The 24,838-nt window shown below is 40.2% G+C and overlaps 1 protein-coding gene across 1 annotated transcript; it reads right to left on the bottom strand.

Moving 5' to 3' along the window:
- Positions 1–32: 32 nt before the first annotated feature.
- LOC139727654 (uncharacterized) lies at positions 33–22,487 on the bottom strand. Its single transcript, XM_071638634.1, has 11 exons — positions 22,315–22,487; positions 18,328–18,483; positions 16,892–17,028; positions 15,586–15,740; positions 11,624–11,800; positions 9,648–9,737; positions 7,936–8,025; positions 7,043–7,165; positions 2,005–2,115; positions 1,165–1,281; positions 33–137 (listed from the first exon to the last, which is right to left on the bottom strand). The coding sequence occupies exons 1-11, from the start codon at positions 22,485–22,487 to the stop codon at positions 33–35; spliced, it is 1,434 nt and encodes a 477-aa protein (XP_071494735.1).
- Positions 22,488–24,838: the final 2,351 nt, after the last annotated feature.

The raw sequence follows: 24,838 nt of genomic DNA, 5'->3' as shown, positions 1-24,838 counted from the left end.
TGGCACAGGCTTGGTAAAAAGGCCTGTGGTACTTATTTCGCTTTCTCTGCAAGGAAGAGCCCCCACTTCTGGGAACCACGACTCACGCGGGTGATCTTGGCAGAAAAGAACTCGAGCAGGGCCTGAATGTTTTCGTCCTGTTTCAGGTCGGACGAGAATGGAGAGATAGATTGAGACATGGAAGGTGTGAAAGAGAGAGAGAGAGAAAGAGACGGACAGATAGATAGATAGATAGATAGATAGATAGAGATTGGGAGGGGGAGGAAGAGGGAGAGAGAGAGAGAGAGACAATGACAGTATAAGCACATTAAAATCAAACCACGCGAGAGCAAAAAAGGCCGAATATACAGTGTACCCGGATATAAAATGATGAGGAGGGGAAAAATGAAATTTTTCGACGATGATTCAGTTTCTCTTCCTATTGATTCTCGTAATTATCATTTAAGATTAGCTGCACTGAAAAGAGTACACTTCATACTCTTCAAAATGACACAAACAATAGCTGTGTACATTATTATGTTTCACACCTGTTAATAATTCTCCATTATATGCATAGATATACACACGTGCCATAATTAAAATCATTTAAAAATCCTTGAATCTCACGCAAGATTTCATGTCTAAAACAAAAAACAAAAACAAAAACATTTTACAACATGAATGTCTTCAGAATGACCTTACTATTATTTTTTGCAAAGTTTACCAATCACTCTTTCCAATACAATTCACATATTCAGTCCATCAATTCATCAATTCTATAACCAAAGAAAAATGTACACTAATCTTCCAACCTTCTGTTATTTGTGTTCACAATTTAGGTCCTGTTCAGCAGCCCAATGAACCCGAAACCTGTTGTCCCCACTTACGAGGGAGATTATTATTGTCTAATCTATCCAGACTGAATTGAGATATATCCACCTTAAATCAATAACTTACCGTTAATCATTCTTCTTTTACTGTGATGTACAAAATATCTCTGCCCTTTTGTTCGAAGAAAATATTGCTGTCGTCAGCAAAAAAAGAGAAGGAAAAAAAGGCAACGCTATATAATTTGAACACTTAATGCACACTGCTGTTTTTTATCACTTTGTATGTTCAGTTCTACAAAGGGGTGGATCCAGGATTGTTCCATTCTATTTGGAGGTATAAGGCCACTACACTAACCTGTGGGGTGTGCTTGCTCTCTTCCGTGATTCGGGCCAGCCCTTTGCGTAGGAGGCGCATGAGATGGGGCGTTCGGTCCACCGTCTTAACCATTGCAAAGCCAGCACTAGTTAAACGCTTCAAAAAAATGCCAAAAGTAACACTAACAAATACCATACCTAATATTAATCGCAAGAAGAAGAAGAAGAAAAAAACAACAACTTCGCGTAACTCGTTGCTGAACACATACTGTAAAACTCCACACGTAGGTGACATTTTCTGCTGTAATTGGCCAGCAGTACAATTGTAACTAAGACTATATTTTTCTTTTGTCGTAAAGTCTTCCATATCAAAAAAAAAAAGAAGAAGAACTAATAGTGGAAATGAAAGCAAACTGACGCTTTCATTTCGTACAGTCTGACAGTCACATCCAATTGGAGGGCACCTTTGATAAACTTTTGTTGTTACTTTTGTTTACATATTCTAATTTTTTTGACATTTCGTTCGAGTGCTAGGGGCAACATGCAATATATTCTCTCCAAAAGTACTGGCACTACCTAAAAAGAGCCGCAGTGACGACACTCCCCCCCCCCCCCCCCCCATTGCAGCTGGGTGTGAAGTACTGAGTACATGCTTAGTAGTCGACTCTCTGTTTTCAACAGCGCCAACTTTCGTTAGATATTTAAATAACTGATTTACCGCAAGGCGATAATGCTGACGTAGCAAATAGCTAAGGAAGAGATAGACACAGGCTCTATTGATAAGATGACAGCAGAGATGGAGAAGGGGAGATAGTAGGCTACTATTAGTCAAAAACTTAAAACAAGCTCCTGGATTAAGCTCCATAAACTGCATACTCACTTCTTCGTATGTTTCCATCGTGAGCCGAGTTAATCCACTGTCTGTCGCTTGAGGGCGGGCTCCACTGCAGTGATCCAGAATGGCCAGCCTGCCTCCCGGTTTCAACCAGGTCTATCGTGAGGGAATTTAAACGAAATTGATTAGAAAGTACAGCCTGCGATGTGTAACGTATAACAGGTCAGAAACGTTTTTTTTTTTTTTTTTTTTTTTTTAAGTACAAATCGCCCATAAAAAGTTTAAGCGATGGCAAGAATGTGAATGATATGAAATATAAATAAAAAATTACGTAAATATACTTACATGTAAATATTCCTAAGACAAGTGACAGCCTTTGATTTTTTTTTCATTGTTGTCATAAAATTAGCACTTACTAATTACTAAAAAACTTACTGTTTTAGGAAGAGTTACTGTAGTTAAATCACTATTGATGTCAAAATTAAATTATTTGTTGTTATCACTTCCTGAATCAAGTTTTAAAACATTGACGGATGTAAGTCGTTATTTTTATTCCTTTATATGGGAAAATAAACCCGATAAAATAAATAGAAATCAAATGTGCCAGTTATATTGTGATGGTGGTATTAAAATGATTGATATTTTCATGCATGCTAAATCTTTTAAATATCCTGGATCAGAAGGTTTATTTGTGATCCGCAGACTGAAAATTACCCGTTCCACATGTTCCGGTCTTTTTTGCTCCAACCAGTATCGTTTCATTTATGTATGGGGTCATTATACTACAAAAAAAACTTGCCAATGCAATGCTTAATGAGTTTTGGAAAGAGGAACTTCTGGCTTTTTCAAAATTTTTACAAATTAATCAACATGATAATTTGGCAAGCCAGCCTCTTTGGAATAATCCTTTGATTAAAACGAATAACAACACTGCATATTTTAAGTCTTGGTGTGAAAAAGGTGTACGTTTAATAATGACTTGTTCCATAATGATGGAAAATTTCTTTTATATTTTGAATTTCAGAGGAAGTTTGGTATACAAACTAACTTTCTTCAGCACGGTGGATTGTGTACTTCTATCCAATCATTTGCGAAAAAACTGCATGTCGAAGATGACAGAACCTTTTATTCCTCATGGTTTAAATGTAATATTGAAACATATGAAAGGTTGTTCTGATATTTATCAAACGTTGTTAAGATACACGCTAAAACATTGTAACAGTTTTGTAAAGTGGAGTAGTATGTTGGATCTCGATGATGAAACATGGTCTTTATACTGTTTAATCCCTTTTCAATCAGTTATTGATATTAATATGAGGTGGTTTCAATTTAAAATTCTCAATAGAATATTATATATGAAAGACGCTCCCATAATGCATATATTCTGTTTATGTCCTTATTCAAATTCAATAGTTCAATAGTTCAATAGTTTATTTATTTCCATCATCACAAAGAAAAGAAAAGAAAAAGTTGACATAATCCAAAGTGATACAATTTTTTTTCATTTCTCTTACACTCGTCTGATAAAGGATTTTTTTCAATACAATATAAAGTATATTATACACGAATGATGTAAAAAAGAAACAATGCACTTTGTCATGGCAACAAAAATAGTAAATAATCACAATGATGGAAAACAGTGTTCCACTAAAAAAGCCACGCTTGTAAAACGTGGAACACTGGAACAAAACAGCAACAGCACCAATTTGTTATACCAATAAGACATATTAATTTTAATTTCTTCTATATACTATTGTACATTTTACTCATTGATATAATGATGTTGATACTATAAACAATACTTACTAGGATTTTAGGATGCAAACGTATAAACTATATAACATATCACATTATTTGTGGCACAGACACTATGGGGCCAGGTGTGCCAGGAAAATTGAACGGAAAGGAAGATATGCAATCGGCCACAAAAAACATAACGACGACAACAACAACAATAACACAATACACAGAAATAACAGAATTTGAGGAAATGCACTCAGACAGATACTGGACAACGAAGAACGAGGAAAAAGGAGCAGGGAAGAATAGAGAAGGAAAAGGAGAGGGATGGAAAAGGTCTGTGGACACACTACAAAATCTCAAGGAAAAGTGAAACATGACGGGGTTTTTTTATTGAACAGAATTAAATGGTATATTTAGAAAACAAATATTTTTTTGAGTTTATACTTAAACGTAATTAACTTCACAGATTCTTTTAGATCATTATCTAAGCTATTCCAAAATCTGGGTCCAGTATAAACAAATGTATTTTGAGTAGGTACAGTTCTAACTAAGGGAAGATGAAATTCTTTAGATTGTCTCGTGGGATAATGTACGTGGCTGTTACGGTGAAATAAAGAATAAAATATTTCGGGTAAACGGTTGCAGTTGTAATTAAACATAAATTGACCAAGTTGAAACAAATACAACTCTTTTATTTTCAGAATTTTGTGCTCAAGGAAAAGCTTGTCAGTATGTGCAAATTTTATGGAATAAGTTTGAGCGATGGTTCCTCCTGAAGATAGATAAACAAATTGTATTTACGAACCAACATAAGTTATTCGGATTTCATGGTCTTAACAACTGTGCATTAAACTGTATGATGATTGTTATAAGAAGAGAAATTTTTTTTCAGCGAAATTAAAAAAAAAAGTTCCGTTATTCGAATATATAATATCTGAGATAAAATGTTATTTTGAGATGGAAAAATGTATAAGTCAAATGAATTGTAGAAAAAAGAAATTTGTGAAAAAATGGGCTTTATTTATTTAGTGTCTTTGAATATTTGATTAATATAACATTGCATTATAGTCAAAGTATTTTCAGGGTTGTTTCTGCCAATAAAAAAAAAGAATAATATAAGTCATGTGTTGTAAAGAAATTAAGGAAATGTTGTTATTATATGTACAAGTGCAGTAGGCCACTGTTTGTCGATAACTGAATTATTATTCTGTTTTGTATTTAAAAGATTATTTGTAAATGTCACTTTCTGAATATGTGTATAAATAAAACACCCTGTGGAAGGGGAAAAAATAGCAAGTGTCATATGTTCTGGCGATCATGACTTGCCTCTTCTGTTCGCCTCTTCGTTTTGCTTATATTTTTTTTTTCTGATAATAACCCAAGAGGAACGACTGATCAATTTTCTCATCTGAAAAAGATGAGTCCATAAAGGTGTAAGGTTTTCCCGTCTGTATGCTGAGGGCTCAAAATAACTACGTGTATTAATATATTACCACTAGACTTTGAATCAACTACCACGTGCAAGTGAATGGGGCGAGAATCATTATCATCGTTTTGGTCTCAGACCTGCAGTTATTATTTTCCGTAGACATCCGTAGATATGAAAATAATATTGCTGCCCTCTACGGCAGAATAGTGCTTAAAGAGGAAATCCACCCTGAAAATGTAAACACAAAAGGAAAAAAAAAATCACCAACCTGCTGATTTGCGTATTCATGACGACTGGTCAAGAAGTGCTTTCCAAATATCTTGAAGTATATATCAGAATGTCATAACTTCCTTATTACGTATCCGATTTTGATCTCTTTTTCCCCCTCTTCCTTATGAAATCAATAAAACTTTCAATTTCAATTTCAATTTATTTCAATTTATTTTCATATTTCTCGATGAAAAATTACATCAAATATAACAAAATTAAACGAAATACATGACATACATAGAATATTGCAAATATGTAAAACATAATTATAGTGGTCGATCTGTTCAGTTTGGAATCTGTGAATGAATGCTAAAGAAATATGAAGGGACCTACTTAAAAAGCGAGCTTGTTGAGCGTAGGTCCCGGTAAAAAAACGAGTTTAAGATTGAGAAGGGGAGCACGGGTACAACAATGACCGGAACATAAGAGAAAAAAAAAGTACAAATATACAGTTATATAGCAAATTCTTCTCTAGTGCAGGTTAGGGATCGGACCACTTTGATGTGGATTTGTAAATTAAAGGCATAATCTACAATTTCCAGATGAAACAAAAACCCAGCTTTAGTGCTTCAAGATAGTTCTAAAATGTGAGTTAGGGATAGAAACAACCAATGTGAAAATTTGAATCAGTATAATCAATGTTAAGTATAAAATTTATACTTAACATTGATTATACTGATTCAAATTTTAACATTGGTTGTTAAATATACAGAATGTGAACAATAGTTTTGATAAAACATAACTCCTAGACTAGCTATAATAAAAATAGACTAGAATAGTTTCTAGACTAAACCGTCCACAGTTATGGTATATTGAGAAAAATAGTGATATCTCCTTTTATATTTTACGCTTTATTGCAAAATTTTTATATGGTAGGATGTTTTGTGATATATACAACTGACCTACACATCATATGCATCAAATGTGATATCTCGAACATTTTTTTTTTAAATCACTGCTGCCAAAGGTAAGCTGTACCTTTAAGTGAGTTTCTCATTGGCGTATATAGATCAGACTGGGGCGACCTTTCTTGTCACTCCAGGAGACGTCTTCGCGACGTCTCCTGCAGGCTAGCCTGGTCTCCCAGGAGTCGCGAGAAAATCGAACATGTTCGATTTTCCGGATATTTTTTTCCAGTCTCCAGCTGGTCTCGTAGACACCTCCGCGATGTCTCCGCAACGTCTCCTCATAGCCGGGAAGACACGAGTCACCGCGACCTATCGGAGACCCATGGCGACCTGCTGGCGACGATATGGAGACGTCGCGGAGACGTCTCCTGCCCTTAGAAGACATTGGAATGTACCTTCCCCTAGACTGAGCATAATCTGCATTTCCATCATGTAAACATGCAACTTTATAGCAGTGATCGACAGATGATGTCATTTTTTTTTTGGGGGGGGGGGGGGGGTTATGCAAGCAATCTGAAGAAAAATAGTAGAAAAATGATGATAAAGCATAGTGGCGCACATTTGGATATTCATATGGCCACATAAAGGATGATTAGGGACTTATAAATCAACGAAATAAGTCCATGAATTTGCATGTCATACGTCCTTTAACCAACATTAAAGTTTATCGTTGGGCTGAGTGTAAAGAGGCGACATAACATCTAGTCAGTTACTATGGTAACCCATTACTTGCCATGAATTTCCTGAACATAGTGGGTTTGTCCCTGATGTACAGCAAGACGTCTCTACTGTAAATGACATCGTATGATGCGGCCTTAAATTCTCTTTCGGTGATGTCGCCAATCTCGAAAAGAACCTTTTGTAACAGGAATAAATGGTGAAGAGAAAACACAATATTGCATGCCATAGTTGGGGGAGATGTCATTGTACTTCCCCACAAGGTGTTTTTGTGCTTGTTTGTTTGTTTGTTTGTTTGTTTTTTGTCTTCACTACGAAACAGATGCTGCGAAGTTTATGTTACAACGTGCATACAATTATCTTTTAATTCAGTCAAATTCAAATAATAACATTAATAACAATTACGTGAAATTCTGCCTATAAAGTGTACTATTTTTCCTACAGAAAAAGACCAAAGACGAATCAAAATAAACAAAACTTCAAGCACTTCTGAGCATTCACAACTATCTATAGGTTCATTTCTGAAATGTATATATTTTTTGGGGACATCCTAATCATATTTGAACATTGAATCTGACCATTTATTTTTGGCTTTGCCCCAATGTCTGGAACCCTGTGTCACCAAAAAGGAAAAAAAAATCCTGCAAAGAAACACCCAAGTTTCAAAGAATTCGTGTCAAAAAATGCGCTGTATACATGGTATGATATGTTATGGACTACAATATACGGAGAAAAATGATAGGACTCCTTCACTTACCTAATTTGCATAATTACGTAACTACGACCGGTATCGCTTAAACTTGTGAATGATTATTATGTTAACATTTTGAAATTTGTGTTCATCTTTTGAAGAAAGCTTACAAATCTATTCTATTCTACTCTACTGACTTGAATCATCTTTGAAATTCATCTCAAACCAGACAAATCAGAGAAGCGCCCTCTACCGACCCTGGGTGTGGTCTGCTCGCGGACAACATCTATGGCTTCACCAATCAAACTGCTGGACAGGTCTATTCCAAGCACGTTCACGTCGTAGTTCTGTCGAAGGAAACAAATGAAATGCTACCTCAATATCTGTTTGTCTTTATGTCTTTCTGTCTAGCCATAACTTTTTCAACATAAATGGTTCTACCTATGTGCCTGTTTGGATTTTTTACTTTTACCTGTTTCAATCTTTCTATTTGTCCATCCGAATAACGCAATACTTGTATACTTTTTTTTACTCCTTTCTGTATATTAGCCTGTCTGTCCACATATCATTCTACTCATCTATCACTGTGTACATCTATTTTGGTTTCCTTTCAACTAGAAATCGTCGTCTTCTTGTAGCTTAGATGAGAAATGAAAAGCTAAAAAAGTCAGAATGCCTTCGTTCACGCACATTTTCTCTCAATAAGCTAAATGAAAATCTAATGACCTGACGATATCAACCATGTCTACGCTAGAGTATCTTCCATGGTCTGATCGTTGCGTAGCTCTACTTCAAAATCGACGACATTCCTCATAATTATGCAGAGTCTCAAATCTGCTGTGATTTGTTTTGATTTTATTGATTGGCATTGCGTGGAACCATGGAAGGAACATCCACAACTACATCGTAAATGCAATTGCATGTGAAGATGAATGAATATTAATGACAAAAAGGCTGCAAGCTTTCATCAGTTTCAACGCAAAAAGTAACGACACTACGTCACGCGCCCGCATCTTAAATTTTATTGTGCCTGGTGAATTTGTACTGTAGTATTTTGTCAAAATCAAGAATGAAATGCGAAGAATAATCATCTTTGTCACGGAAAATTATATAATCAGGAAAAAGACCCACAACAATAGATCAGAAAACTTTCGTAAGTTGGGGATGAATAGGAGATTCAGCCTTCTACCAACTTTTAGTAATTTGTTGGCTAGCTTTCGTCCACTGCTGTGGACTTCAGGCTTAGTGGTTACACCGTTTCTCTGGCACTGCTAGCTTGTTTCGTGATCAGTGGACCGAAGATCGGTGATAAGGTGTACCCCGAATCCCCATTGAATGTGAGCTTGATTCTCTATGTTGATAATCCAATTAGTGCATCGACTCTTTCACTTTTCTTGACCAAAACTCCTTTCAAAGGCTGGTATTGTGGCATCATAATTTCAATCCAATATTGTGTCCCGTGTTGAGGGGGTGTATAGCTACGGCTGAATATAGGATGAATTGTTTAATCCCATCAGGGCTCTTTTGTATTTCTTAGAGTGGGTCATTTTATCTTCGGTCCAGTGATCAGGAAACGAGCAGGCAGTGCTAGAGACACGCCGCAAGCACTTGGCCCGAAGAAGACCACAGGAATGTACGAAATCTAGCAAAAAAAAAAAAATACTAAAGGTTGGTAGAAGCCTTAATTTCCTATTGAACAATAGAAATCTTTTATGACAAAAAAAAAATCGGTATCATGCATGAAGTTCATGGCAGTGTTTGTCGACAATCAAGAGAGCTTGCGCAAGGCTCGCAAGTCAGAACAAATAAGTTATTAAAAGTAGATTCTATGTCTTATAATATCTTGGCTGGAACAAGTACACAAAATAGCTATTGGTAGCTCCTAGCCTAAAGGATGAACTTATAGATACAACTGTATCTGTAAACAGATCTTTACTTTCACCGCGAAACACCGATAAGTTGTATTTACCCTTGCAAGAAAGAAGTCGTCATCGCCTGACCCACAGCCCACATCCAAGACAGATTGTTTCGGTTGAAGATTCAGCATCTCAGCAATGTCCTAGCAGAGAGAGAGAGAAAAAAAAAGCGGGGGGGGGGGGGTAGGAGAAGGAGGAAATTGTAGAGAGCTGTAAAACATGGGCCCTCAAATTGCAATTCCACGCCTTTACATCCATGATCCCTCCATGAAGCGTATGATTTCTTTGCTGTTGCTTCATGACTTTGCCACGATCCGTCGTACGACCGTAAGACCGGTAGTGTGACGTCACCAGCCTTTGCCAGTTGCCAGTCGTGCGACTGGGTCTTAACGACAGTCGTAAGGCCACCGCACACTACATACGACTTTCAGTCGCACGACTGACCGACTTTGGATCCGAAATAAATCACACTATCCTCAGAATAAACACGCTGGTTTATTTCAAATCCAAAGTCATTCAGTCGCGACACCGAAAGTCGTAAAAGGTGTGCGGTGGCCTGTAGCGATTTGACATGTCGAGTTTTGTCTGATGGTGGGTTTCAGTTTGGGTGAGATTTTTTATGTTATGTCTATTTCAGCCATAACTGAGGACCTTCCGTATGCCTAACAAATGCAAGCGACTCATTGCAAGACCCATTAACTCATTTCTTTTTTCTTCTTCATTTTCTATAAGCCCTCGACTTATGGCCGACAAAAGTTGCAGTGTTTTAAATCCGAATAGGTCTATACAATGTCGCACAGCTACCGGATCCAGGAGAGAATTTCTGGGGTATAGGATCTATGACGATCCATGATATTCTGGGTGAATGATCACACAGACAGGATGCTGAAAGGCGTAGACCCCAGCGCTGCACACTTGGAATGAAGCAGCCAACTCCCTTTCGCATGCAGTTGCGTGAGTGTAGGCCTAACCCATACAGTCTGTCCTGTCAAATGCCCGTAACAAAGGGGGGGGGGGGGGGGGGGCTCCACGTGAGAGTTTGGTATCTGGTGACGTGCGTGTGATGGTAAATTGGGTGACAGAGTCCAATTGTTGCCATTCGCTCTTCCACTGTCCAATAATGTTAGCAAGGGTTGCTATAGATGCCAGCTGAAAGGGCTGTGAGAGCTAAGGCGCTGGGGCCCAAGGGTTTCCTCTTCCTCGATTTGGGTTTGAATAAGGTTCGAAGGGTCTTGGGTGGCCTTCTTTACTATTCTGGCTGATGAATGCTGTTTTCTCTGCGTGGTCGTTGTTAGCAATGCCTGACAGTCCAGGCAAGTGCTTCATTGGTGTAGGACGGATGCAGCCCGTGATGATCCTTATGGCGTCATTAAGGGTCACACTTATAGCTCCTTGGCATGGATGCTCCTAATCCAGACAGGGGCAACATATTCTGCAGCACTGTAGACCAATTTAGGAAAACGCCCCCATTCAAAGAGTACTTGTATAGGCTTTTCAAGATGAGCCTGTAAGACTACGCAGAAGGTTGTTTCTTGACGAGATTTTTGCGCGGAGTGAAGAAGATTGAAGATTCGAACTCTACAGAACGAATTGCAATTGCTTTCATAAGAAATTCAAGACCACTAAAAAGATAGTATTCATACATAAAGAGAGGAGGAACGGTTTAGAACACAACAGAGAAAATGTCATTAAAATCGGAAAGAAAAAATCAGGGAAATTATGAATTTTAGGTTTCGATAGAATTTGCAAATCAGGGGCCCGTTTCATAAAACTTGTTATCAGTGACAACTGCCACATTTCTATGACAAAATTTCTCTCAGCCAATCAGATGCAAGGATTTCAGTAGCTTGTCACATCTATGACTACTTGTCACTGATGACAAGTTTTATGAAACGGGCCCCTGATCTTCATCTATTTTGGTTTAAAAGTTTACTTTTCTTCTTTACTCTTTCTCATTGGATTATCTTTTGACTGGTTTGGGATTCCCCGTAAATTTTTTTTGCTAATCAAGTCGGGCTAGCTTACCCACCCGAATATTGTCGCAGCCGTCGTCAATCGGGTTGTCGTTGTCCAGCAGTTTTTCCATGATGCTTTTCAGCTTCCCGTCCAGAAAGAGCTCGGGGTACTCCATGCGTCCCAGCTCTTCGTCTGCAGCCAGTCGACGCTTTTGCCACAACCAAAAGTACTGGGTGGGATTATATTTCATCTGGAGTGGTCCAAGACATAAAAGAAAAATAAATAGAAAAGAGTGTCTGTGAATGTTCTCAGTCATCCAGGTAAAGTATCACATGAACAATATCGGTAAATCTAGTCTCATCACATTCATCATCCTTGCATTGGATAGCATAGCCCACGTTGTTTTGTTGGTCCTTCGGAGGTCTCCGGGGGTCCCCGAAGGACCAACTTCGGGGGTCTCCTTTGGGGGTCTCCTTCGGGGGTCTCGGGGGTCCCCGAAGGACCAACAAAACAACGTGGTCTATGCTATCCAATGCAAGGATGATGAATGTGATGAGCTATACAATAGGAGAGACGAAGCAGACCTTAGCCAAACGTATGTACCAGCACAGACGAGCTAGCTCGTCTGGATGTGGAGACTCTGCCGTATACTCCCATCTGAACAGCAGTAACCACACCTTTGACAACAAGGACGTAGTCATCTTAGATCGCGAGGCACGGTGGTTCGAGAGGGGAGTCAAAGAGTCCATCTACGTTAAAAGGGAGGAGCCATCCCTAAACCGAGGAGGGGGCCTGAGACACAACCTAGCCGGAGCCTACAACCCGGCGGTTCGGAAGATTCCTCGGCGCTTTCCGAAATTCTCCGACCCTGTTACGGGTCAACAACCAATTGCCGCCAAAGATCAGTCGGCCTGATGAAGCGTCCCGGAGCGGACGCGAAACGTCGCTACTCCAAATTACAAGTAAGTCCAGTTGATTAGATTTACCGATATTGTTCATGTCACGATACTTTACCTGGATGACTGAGAACATTCACAGACATATCTTAAACCAATTTGGCAAAGATTGTCTAGATTTGCTGAGGAATTATGAGAAAGCGTCGAGGAAATTAGCCGACTAAAGGAATCATCTTCGGTTCAACCTGCGTTGTCTTCATTCGGATGTTACACCTCGGAGCTTATGGATTAAACCATTAGTGAAGGGATACAAAGCGGGAAAAATCATCGCCAAGGCACAGAAAGGATTACTTAATGAACGGGTCCGTCAAACTATTTTCACAATCGACTCTTTGGAAAATAAAGTGAGTAAGTTATCAGATGATTTGTGTAACCGGTTTCCAACAGACATCTATGAGCAAGTGTCGCAGCTCACAACGCAGTCGCAGCTGTCCCAACATCGGAAGTCAAAAGAAAGACAACAGCGAAAGTTCACGAGATTGTTGAATTCACAGCGTTCTAGATGTGATACCGACAAGGATTGGAGAAAGAAGGGTAAACTGCATCTGAAAGAGGATTCCAAAGATAAATGGGTCAAGAACCTTTCTAGTAGACCCTTAAGCGCAGCGGAAAAGAACGTTCTCGGGAAAGGCTTGAACTTCTCGGTAGCACCAGACCGCATACCTTACGCAGAATTCATAACTGCGACTGAGTCAACAATCAGGAACAACAAACTACAGGCTTCGGCAGCAGAGGAATTACGAACTCGGGTGTCAGCTTGCTTAGTGAATGCCAAAACGTCAAACTCCAACCTTTCTCGTGCAGAGAGAGAGGCTGTCAAAACACTAAGCAAGGAGGAAAACATCATTATCTTGCCAGCAGACAAAGGCAGATGTGTGCACTGTGGTATTAGACAAGACGGACTACGATGGCAAAGTGAATGAGCTACTGAGCGACACAAAAACATACGAACTTCTCAAGCGTGACCCCTCTACTGGCTACAAGAAGAGAGTGATTGACATTCTGCAACAATTACAGAGATCGGAAGTCATTGAAAAGGCCTTGTACTACAGGTTGTACCCAGGTGACTCGATACCCAAATTCTATGGACTGCCGAAAATTCACAAAGAGAACACACCTCTACGACCAATTGCGAGTAGCATAGACTCCGTCACTTACAATGCAGCAAAACACCTTGCATACATAATAGGACAACTTGTTGGGAATTCTGACCACCACATCATCAACTCCGAAGATTTTGTTGACAAAATCAAGGACATTCGGCTAGAGGAGGGAGAGACAATAACATCGTATGACGTAAGTGCTCTATTCACGTGCGTTCCAACCGACGAAGCAGTACAAGTGGTCTAAGAATTTCTAGTGGAGGACACATTATTAAGTGACAGGACGAAGCTCAGCCCGGACCAAGTCTGTTCTTTATTGGAGCTGTGCCTGAATACTACTTATTTTGTGTACAATAGCCATTTCTACAGACAGTGTCATGGTTGTGCAATGGGCTCGCCAGTGTCCCCAATAGTGGTAAACCTGTTTATGGAACGGTTTGAACGCCAGGCTCTACATTCGTACACTGGAATCTCACCAACATACTGGTTCCGTTACGTAGATGATACGTGGGTAAAAATCAGGGAAGACCAACTGGATTCCTTCTTTGACCACATCAACAAGGTGAATAAGTACATCAGGTTCACACAAGAGAGAGCAAAGGAGGGAAAACTCGCTTTTCTGGATTGCCTGGTCAATATTCAGAGTGACGGTACGCTACACACAACAGTCTATAGGAAAGAAACACACACGGATCAGTACCTTTCCTTTGATTCGCATCACCCCCTGGTCCACAAGCTAGAGGTAATCAAAACCGTACTCCACCGGGCAGATATCATCTGTTCTGATGAGGACACGAAAATCAAGGAAAACAGGCACGTTAAAGAGCCACTCAGCGCATGTGGATACAGCGGTTGGACATTCGAGAAGGCAGTTCATAAATCCAAACCAAGACACAAGGACAAACCGAACCAAAGCAAGACAACGACAGAAAAGCGGAGGTACAACGTGACGGTTCCCTATGTTTCCGGACTTTCAGAGAAAATCCGTAGAATCTTCAGCAAACATCATATTCCTGTCTCTTTCAAGCCTACCAACACACATGAGACAGAAGTTAGTCCATCCTAAGGGCAAGACCCCGAAGGACCAACAAAACAACGTGGTCTATGCTATCCAATGCAAGGATGATGAATGTGATGAGCTATACATAGGAGAGACGAAGCAGACCTTAGCCAAACGTATGTACCAGCACAGACGAGCTAGCTCGTCTGGATGTGGAGACTCTGCCGTATACTCCCATCTGAACAGCAGTAACCACACCTTTGACAACAGGGACGTAGTCATCTTAGATCGCGAGGCACGGTGGTTCGAGAGGGGAGTCAAAGAGCCCATCTACGTTAAAAGGGAGGAGCCATCCCTAAACCGAGCAGGGGGCCTGAGACACAACCTTAGCCGGAGCCTACAACCCAGCGGTTCGGAAGATTCCTCGGCGCTTTCCGAAATTCTCCGACCCTGTTACGGGTCAACAACCAATTGCCGCCAAAGATCAGTCGGCCTGATGAAGCGTCCCGGAGCGGACGCGAAACGTCGCTACTCCAAATTACAAGTAAGTCCAGTTGACTAGATTTACCGATATTGTTCATGAAATAGAAAAGAGAAAAATCAGCAAAGTATTGCTGTTGTTGTTACATGTGATTGAGTAAGGATTTACTCCAAAGGGTTTCGCGCCAGTAGCCCTTTGAGCAGATCCTCCTCCTTGCAGGAATTGATGATTGTAATGAAACACGCATTTGTGTAGATGGATAGCAAATGATATGAAATGCGGTGAAATCTTTGATTTGATTTACACAATTCACCCTACCCCCAAAAAACAAAACAGAACAAAACAAAACAAAAGAAGAAGAAAGAAAACAACGAACAAACAAAGAAACTTGCGAAGCGAAACGAAACGAAGGGGGAAAAAAACAACTTTAACAACGGAGAGAGATGAGCACGTTGCCCGGCACGTTGATATTGAAGCGAAAGTGAATTGGGTTACCGTGGCGAAGGTCTGGACATTCCTGCAGTAGAGCAGTTGGAACCCCACGGTCGGATTCATATTGCTCCCCCTCACGCTTTGGAACATGATGTTGTATTCCTTTGGATGCCGGTATCTTGAGCGGTCGAAAGTGTTGTGCTTTTGCAACAAATCACCTGTTTGCCAGATCAAGAAGAACAGCTGAATAAATAATTTGTGAAAATAGGCGATGGGGGTAAGAATGTTGCCCGTAGCAATGAAATCATGTTCGTTTGGGTTTGGAAACACTGACGAAACAATTGCTTGGATTTCATCGTACTTCCTCAAAACGTTTTAAAGGTGTCCATGAACGGTATAGTCTGCGTATTGATTATTCCGCAATCTAGTCATTTAAATAGGCATGTTGTATAATAATGAGGACTGCAGTGGATATTTTCATTTCAACTGCTCATATGGTGTATGGCAAACGGTCATACTTTTACTTAACTTCCTCAGTGAATGCATAAGACTAGAGCAATTTATTCTGAATTATTGTAGGAGCTCACAGATCAAAGTCCCAGTAACATAGGGATACCATGGGATGGGATGGCTGGCCCGGTTTGGATATATTTGAGAATCCCCGTAACGAATTGTGTACAGTTTTGTCACTGATCTCTCTGTAAGTTTACACACAGCCGAAGAATCTCGACTGAAGTTGACCGTTACTAATGAGCGTAGGTTTCGACTACTAGTGATAGGGAGCTTTAGATTTTAGACGCGCGGACGTTCAGAGGGAAAAAACATGCTCTTTCATATTTCATAAGAGGTTTGTCATTATCTTACACAAAAAAAAATGTTAGAAACCTGAAATTAGGTCTCAACCTTTGAACTGTATAATCCCTTTAACTGGGTAGAGAGTGGATGGGTGCTGGCTTGGTCCGATTGAACTGATCTTCATTAGCTGTAGACCAACATTCGCAAACCACAAATAGCGCCCATCAGCTCTTATACAATAGGGAGCTTTAGATTTTGACTCGCGCTTCTGCGCACGCTCAGAGCATGTGGTTTTTTTTTTCCCTCTGAACGTCCGCGCGTCTAAAATCTAAAGCTCCCTATTACTGGTAGTCGAAACCTACGCTCACTACAGTATAGTGTTATAAATAATTTGATATCATTAGTTGTCCTTAGACTTATAGGGAGCTCATTACAGAGCTTAGAAGCTGAGGATAATGCACTTTTTCTTTCTAAAGAAAATGGTATGTGGTTTTTGAAAAGTGCTGTAAGGTGCTGTAAAGGGGGGGGGGGGGGGACAAGTGGTATCGACACACCTACAAAGTTCAAGGCATACCTGAAGTATGGAAACACGTCTCCCTGAAGAAAAGATACCCGCCATCCCTCAACCAACCGAGAAAACGCTGGGAGAGCAGCTTCAACTCCTCGTCCGCTTGATACATGAGGAGCCAGTTGGTGAAGATGACATCATAGCTAGGGTATAAAATTGGATTTTAAAAAAACCGTCTGACACACACACACACACACACACAAACATATGAATGCAGTTCGGTGGAGAGTTAAGACTGTTGAAGATTCTTCAAGAAGGACTGAATTGTTGAAGGGGTTCCTCATATCGAACGCAGCTGTTGGCATGGAAACGATAAACATTTGACATAAACGTGACCTATGAAATACTTAAAATATTGAATGTTCTCGATTCTTGACAACATACAGAACTAAATACTTTAAGAATCGAAAATTGTATGCGATACAATAACTGGTTTTTCTTTGGATATTTATACCATTTCCATGTTTGTATCGACATGTCCATGATAAGGTCAAACAACCGTGTTTTGTTTGTGTGTGTGGCATGTGTGTGAGCCATATTGATGACGACACTTGAGCAGGCTCTCGGAGAGAAATCTCGGGTAGATCTTATGTTGGATACCGTCAGGACCAAAACTCTCCAAAAGAAAAAAAAAAGAAAAGTGGAAATTTGTTTGTTTTGTGATAGTTGCCACCTTGACCACTTCTAAGGCATAATTCAAAATTTGCAGGTGAAACAAAAACCCAGCTTTAGTGCTTCAAAATAGGTCTAAAAAGTGAGTTAGGGATAGAAACAACCAATGTCAAAATTTGAATCACTATAATTAATGTTAAGTATTATTCAATATACAAAAATATGAGCAATAGTTATAGAAAAAAAAATGCTTCTAGACTAAACCGTCTAGAGATATGGTTTATTGAGAAAAATAGTGATATCTCCTTATATTTTAGGATTTATTGCGAATTTTTTTACATGGTAGGATTTTTTGTGGCACAACTGACCTCCACATATGCATCAAAATCTCGAACATTTTTTTTTTTAATCACTGCCCCCAATGGTAAACAGTACTTTTAAGTCGATATTTCGCAATCTGGGCTATACTTTGGATTGGTAGAAAAGTGCGCACATATGCGCCAAAACGCTGAAGCTGCGCATTTGCTGTAGGCTTTTTGGATGTTTCTTTAATAGCTTTCATAAAAATATCAATTTAAAGGTATGCATACAAACTCTCGAATCTATTTGAATAACCCTGCAGTCGGTATAACACAATTATGAATTTTGTTTTCGAAAATACATAAAGAGTGATCCCAGGGTTTGAAGACTAGTGCTACTTCAGGTACATTTCTATATTATGACTATAATACCCCCCTAACCTTGGAAACTCTCGGATTGGATCGTTTCGTATATGTTTAATCCAGTGTAACTCATCTCGGATGTCATGAATATTGTCGTCATCTATATACCTCTCCGGAGGAATGTCCAAGCGCATCACATCTGAGTGCACGATGTCTACATTTGGTCTGTCACCGTTGACTTCTCTGTTCTTCTCCACGAACGCTTCGATGAAGTCTACGGCGGTCACGTGATCGCAAATCTCCGCCAGCAATCCCGTGTGACGCCTGTGACGTGACAAAAAAAAAAAAAACACACAGAAAAAACTACTTTACAACTGACAGAAACAACAACAACAACAACACCTGAAATCATTAAGTAGCTCCATGATAATCCTTAGTAAATCATCCACTGATCTGCCATGAGAAAACTAGAAACTCATTTTGTGACATTCATGACATCCGAGATGAGTTACACTGGATTAAACATATACGAAACGATCCAATCCGAGAGTTTCCAAGGTTAGGGGGGGGGGTATTATAGTCAAAATATAGAAATGTACCTGAAGTAGCACTAGTCTTCAAACCCTGGGATCACTCTTGACACGTGACAAAAAAAAACACACACAGAAAAAAACTACTTTACAACTGACAGAAACAACAACAACAACAACACCTGAAATCATTAAGTAGCTCCATGATAATCCTTAGTAAATCATCCACTGATCTGCCATGAGAAAACTAGAAACTCATTTTGTGACATTCATGACATCCGAGATGAGTTACACTGGATTAAACATATACGAAACGATCCAATCCGAGAGTTTCCAAGGTTAGGGGGGGGGGGGGTATTATAGTCAAAATATAGAAATGTACCTGAAGTAGCACTAGTCTTCAAACCCTGGGATCACTCTTGACACGTGACAAAAAAAAAAACACACACAGAAAAAACTACTTTACAACTGACAGAAACAACAACAACAACAACACCTGAAATCATTAAGTAGCTCCATGACAATCCTTAGTAAATCATCCACTGATCTGCCATGAGAAAACTAGAAACTCATTTTGTGACATTCATGACATCCGAGATGAGTTACACTGGATTAAACATATACGAAACGATCCAATCCGAGAGTTTCCAAGGTTAGGGGGGGGGGGGGTATTATAGTCAAAATATAGAAATGTACCTGAAGTAGCACTAGTCTTCAAACCCTGGGATCACTCTTGACACGTGACAAAAAAAAAAAACACACACAGAAAAAACTACTTTACAACTGACAGAAACAACAACAACAACAACACCTGAAATCATTAAGTAGCTCCATGATAATCCTTAGTAAATCATCCACTGATCTGCCATGAGAAAACTAGAAACTCATACAGTCACAAGAGAATTCCTGCGCTCTGAGGTGTCTTTATTAAGGTTCGAGAGACGATTTCAGGTTGTGAGGATTCATTGGGGTTTTGTCCCCCCCCCCCCCCATACCCCTGGGGACCGCGAGTGGAGAAGGGTGCCAATTTGTACAAATATGTATTATTCTAATCTAGGAACATATGACTGGCCAAGTTAACCATATTGATTTACGTGCGGGCGTTTTAATTCTATGGCTATTTTACTGAAAAGTTGTAATGGCAAATTTGTTTCTTTATGACTGTGTTTACATAATCTGAAGTTATAGGTCTCAAACAAATGCGATCCCTTTAAACCATTTTGAAGGATGCTTTATGTGTTACATAAAGAAGATTAAAATATACAGTTTGGCCTTCAATTTGGACACCTCCTGTTACGGCACATTTTGGTAAATTGCACATTTTGGTAAATTACCAAAATGTGCAGTTACCAAAATATGCCGTAACTATGTTAAGGCACATTTTGGTAACTGCACATTTTGGTAAATTTACCAAAATGTGCAGGACATTGACAGCACATTTGGGTAACTTTCTGCTCCTCCACAATCATCACAAAAACAAATTGTAAGTGCAGTTGTTGGATTTTTTTTTCGCCCCACTGAATGGGTTCGGCAGCCTAAAGGGCAAGCTACGCGGGCTTGATGCGAGTAAGGTTTTTCCTGCACGCTGGAAAATCATCTCGCCTGTAGTTGCCCGGAAGTCAAGCAAGTCCGATTTACCCGCAGCCAAGTTTTGAACAGCACCTCGCAGGCAATTCCCACGCAGGTACTTCGCAGTCCCCGTACGCGGCCAGCGCGGCCAAGATAATGACATTCTGTCATTTCTGTTGGACTTCTGCCATTCCTTCAGATGAATTTCTGAGTTGTCAGCCCCCACGCGCCTGGCACGCAGGTCACACAGAATACCCGCAAGAAGAACATAAGTAGCACGCATCCAGCAAGTAAGACATATGCACAACTCGCCCAAATCCTTGTCCGTCCTCAGAAATTGTCAGGTATGCTGGAAAATCCTCACACGCAACAAGCCCACGTATAGCTTGCCTGATAAGGTGTGACAAGGCATTGACATGGTTACGAGTAAAAAGGATTTGCGTGCGCACCTCCGGGCGACTACGGGTGAGATACGTGCTAGGTACTGTTAAGTGCACGTTATCTGCGGGGACCTCCGGGGAGTAAAAATTGTTCTTCGCAAGTTGCACGCAAGGCCGGCTTGCTCACACCTTTCCGGGCAAGCTACGCGAGCTTGTTGCGAGTAGGGATTTTTCAGCACGCAGTAAAATTTTCTGTGGGCGGACAAGAATGTTTACTAGTTTCGCACTTGTGTCTTATTTGCTAGACGCGTGGTACTTACCTTCTACTTGCGTGTATTCCGTTTGACCTGTGTGAGAACTTTGAAACCGATCCGTTTTCTGTTACGAGCGACTTACGGGTACTGCGATGTACCTGCGTTGGAGTTGTCTGCAAGGTGCTGCCGGCAAGGGTCTCCTACTGGTGTTCTGCGTGTACCCCCGCAACTCACTCGGAACATATTTTGAACATGCTCAAGGCCTCGTCATACCGTATCTTGGGAAGTTTGACTTGCGGGAAAGCAAATTTGTTACCCGGAGTTCTCCGCAGTTGTCCACACCTGACAGTACCTAGCGCGTATCTCGCCTGTATTTGCCCGGAGGTGCACACTCGAGTCCGATTTACCCGCAGCTAAGTTCATACCATGACCAAAACTTTTTCCGGGTGAGTGGTGGGAATTGCCCCGCAGAGGTACACGCAGAACGCCAGTAGGAGGCCGTTAGCGGCAGCACCTCGAAGGCATCTCCCACGCATGTATTTCGCAGTCCCCCAAATTATTGACATTCTGTAGTACTTCTGCCATTCCTTCAGAGGAATTCCTTCACAGAGTTGTCAGCCCCACGCACCTGGCACGCAAGTCACACAGCATACCCGCACGAAAAGCAATCGCAATAGTTTACTCGAGCCTTCAGCTCGGGTGAGCTAAATAAGTGTCTTGCCTGTCTTTACTGCAGGACCATATCACCTTAACTCCTTGACTGTATTTTAAATCTCAAGCCCATCCATGGGTTTTTAGTTCAGTTACCAAAATGTGCAGGCAAATCCACTTTTAACTGCACATTTTGGTAACAGTTGATCCCGTCAGGTATAGGTGCACTATCGGCACATTTTGGTAAATTACCAAAATGTGCAGTTACCAAAATGTGCCGTGACATAGTGACGGCACATTTTGGTAACTTGCACATTTTGGTAATTTACCAAAATGTGCCGTAACCCCCCCCCCCCCCCCCCCCAAGCTCCAAGGGGATGTCCCAGGTTCCGATAACTTTATGAAGAAACTTGAAACTGCAGTCCCCAGTAGGTACTAACTTGTTAGCCCTATCATTTTTTTATCTAGAGAAGATCTCTGAAGATTCTTTGATTGGGGCGGGGACCCCGGGGCGCAACAAACTGAAACAAATTGAGATTTTTTTTTCCTAGGAATGCTGTCTGCCACGTTTAGTGAAACTCGTCTTAGAGTTTTCAGGAAGAAGCTGAAAATGTGAACAGTTTACTCACGACGCACGATCGACGGACGCAGGACGATGAATGATCGCAATAGCAGGCTCACTTGAACCTTTGGCTCAGGACAAGGTGAGCTGTAAATGCCCTTTTATGCCTATATGCTATAATGAGGTGCATAGTGACTTATCATACTTGCCCTATACCAGCTCCAAGCTCCAGGCATCGCTTGCCCTTGATGTCGGGTAAGTTCGCCATAATCTCCTCAATATCCAGGGAGCTCAGCTTGGACGCCTCGGAGTTCAGCATCATCCCCTCAGGGCTGGCGTAGGAGGAGAAGCTGTTCCAGAGCACCTTCATGTCTCGTCTCATATCGCCTTCTGCAGGGATTGATAGACACATGTCATATCTATGTCCTTTCTGGGATTCATCATTCCAAGGATCGTTAATCTGATAATAAAATTAGGTTCGTTATTCCGAAAACGAAATATTCTTCTTTTAGTTACAAAATACGTTGATGTGACAGCAATAATAAAAAGGTTGAATATTATATTACGCAGTAAAAATTGAATGAAAACACGCACACGTATTCATGCCTACACAAGTGCACACACACGCATTGATACACACAAAGACAAGTATAATGACAAACATACACAAACTAAAGACGTCAAAGATAGAGCATTCGTGTATGTGCTGATAATCCCCTTTGAAATACGGCCCAAATCATAGATCAGCCCCTTCCCACTCTCATAACTCAAACGCATCAGACATGCAGTTGTAAACCATGGATGACAGAAAAAGGCAGCAACGGTGACGAAATCAAATCAGCCCACAATGTGCTTAGCTAATACCTGAACTTATTTTCCACTTTGCTTAGAGTAGCACGCTTCTGAATGTGCTTTATCAAGACGTTTTGTCCAAGACACACGTGCTTTGGATTGTAGGGGTCAAATACCTCAGACAGTTGTAAATAAGGGGTGACGAAAGAAGGCGGCAACGGTAACGAAATCAATTCAGCCATAATATTCTTAAATAATCCATCAACTCGTAATTCAACATTGCTGAGAGTTGCATGCTTCTCAACGCCAAATCAAGACATTTTATCCAAGAGACGTGCCCTTTGGATTAGAGGCTCATATACTTGATGACGTTGTAAATACAGGATGACGAAATAAGGCAGTATAGGGTGACAAATCGATTCAGCCAACAATATGCTTAGCGAAGACATCAAATCATTCTGCCACTTTGATTAGAATTGCATGCTTGTCAATGTGCTATATCAAGAATTTCTCTCCAAGTGGCATGAGCTTTGAATTAGAGGGCTGAAATGCATCAGACAAATGTACAGAAAGGGTGACGAAAAAAGGCAGCAACGGTGACAAAATCGAATCAACCTACAATGTGCTATGGTAATAGAGTATCATACCTCTTTGCTTTTCTAAGGGTTACATGCCTCTCAATGTACTATATCAAAACGATTCTTCATTTTTTCCAGGACACATGTGATTTGGATTAGAGGGCTGATATACATGATGAGGTTGTAAATAAAGGGAGAAGAAAAGAGAAAAAGAGAACGCTGACGAAATCGATTCAGGCAACAATACGCTTGAATAATACATCAAATCGTTTTACTACTATGATCGGAGTTGCATGCTTCTCAGTGTGCTTTACAGTGCATCAAGAAATTTTCCCCCAGTGACGCTTGTGCTTTGCATTCTAGGGCTCAAATACATGAAACTAATTGTACATGAAGGGTGGTGAAATATGGCAGCAACGGTGTCTAAATCGATTCAGTCCACGATATGATTAGCTAATACGTCGAATTGTTCATTTTGTTCAGAGTTGCATGTATCCCAATGAGCTTTTGATATGGGGACTCAAATGCATCGGAAAGTTGTACATAAAGGATGAAGATAAAGGCAGCAACTGTGAGGAAATTTAACTAATCCTAAATGTGACCGTGCAGCACAAAACGAACAAAAAGTCGCACACAGTGATTTTGTGTGAGGACTGAAAACAGGTGAAATGGGTTAACCTAACCAATGTTGAGTTTTTCATATTTTCTGAAAGAGCAAATCTTTTTCTGTTTTATTTTAAATTTGGGATCATAAAACAAACAGGAACTTGTGTTTTCAGCAGTTTTTCTCGAACACTTTTTGGTGGAATAGTGTGATTAGTTGTTTCTCATAGAACCCTCGTCCCATTTCTCAAAAACCCTGTCCATACACTTCACTTTCAACTCCAATAACTTTAGAAAGAATAATGTTACTGCATTGAAAATTTGCATTAATCATGCACAGAATGTGTTAATGAAGCATGCTTTTTAATAATCTGATAATCCCTTCATTGTTGTTGCTCCGGTGGTCAACATCCTGTTTTTGTTCCATTCATCCCACTGCTAGCATAATTTGGTAAAGATTAAGCGCTTGAATACACCCTGTACTTCAGAGCCTGTTTTCTCAGTTCACACTTTCCAGACTGTGTCTTTTCTTTCCAATATTTAGATAGGTTAGAAGAGTCCATTTGAATTGAGTTATACATTATTTTAAAGCTTAGAGTCTGTTCTTTCAGAATCCATTCTTAACTAAAAATCCTTGTCTGGCGACTTTTTGTTTGTTTTGTGATGCAGGGTCACAAACGTGGTTAGGCAATACCACTTTGATGAGAGTTACATGGTTCTCATTGTGCTACAGCAAGACGTTTTCTCCAAGGGGCATGTG

This window comes from Diadema antillarum, unplaced genomic scaffold, assembly GCF_040938485.1.
Source record: "Diadema antillarum isolate AM-2024a unplaced genomic scaffold, OU_Dant_1.0 seq00000139_RagTag, whole genome shotgun sequence".
NCBI classification, from domain to species: domain Eukaryota; kingdom Metazoa; phylum Echinodermata; class Echinoidea; order Diadematoida; family Diadematidae; genus Diadema; species Diadema antillarum.
The sequence above is the reverse complement of the archived record's forward strand: the minus strand, read 5'-3'. Positions and strand labels throughout refer to the sequence as shown.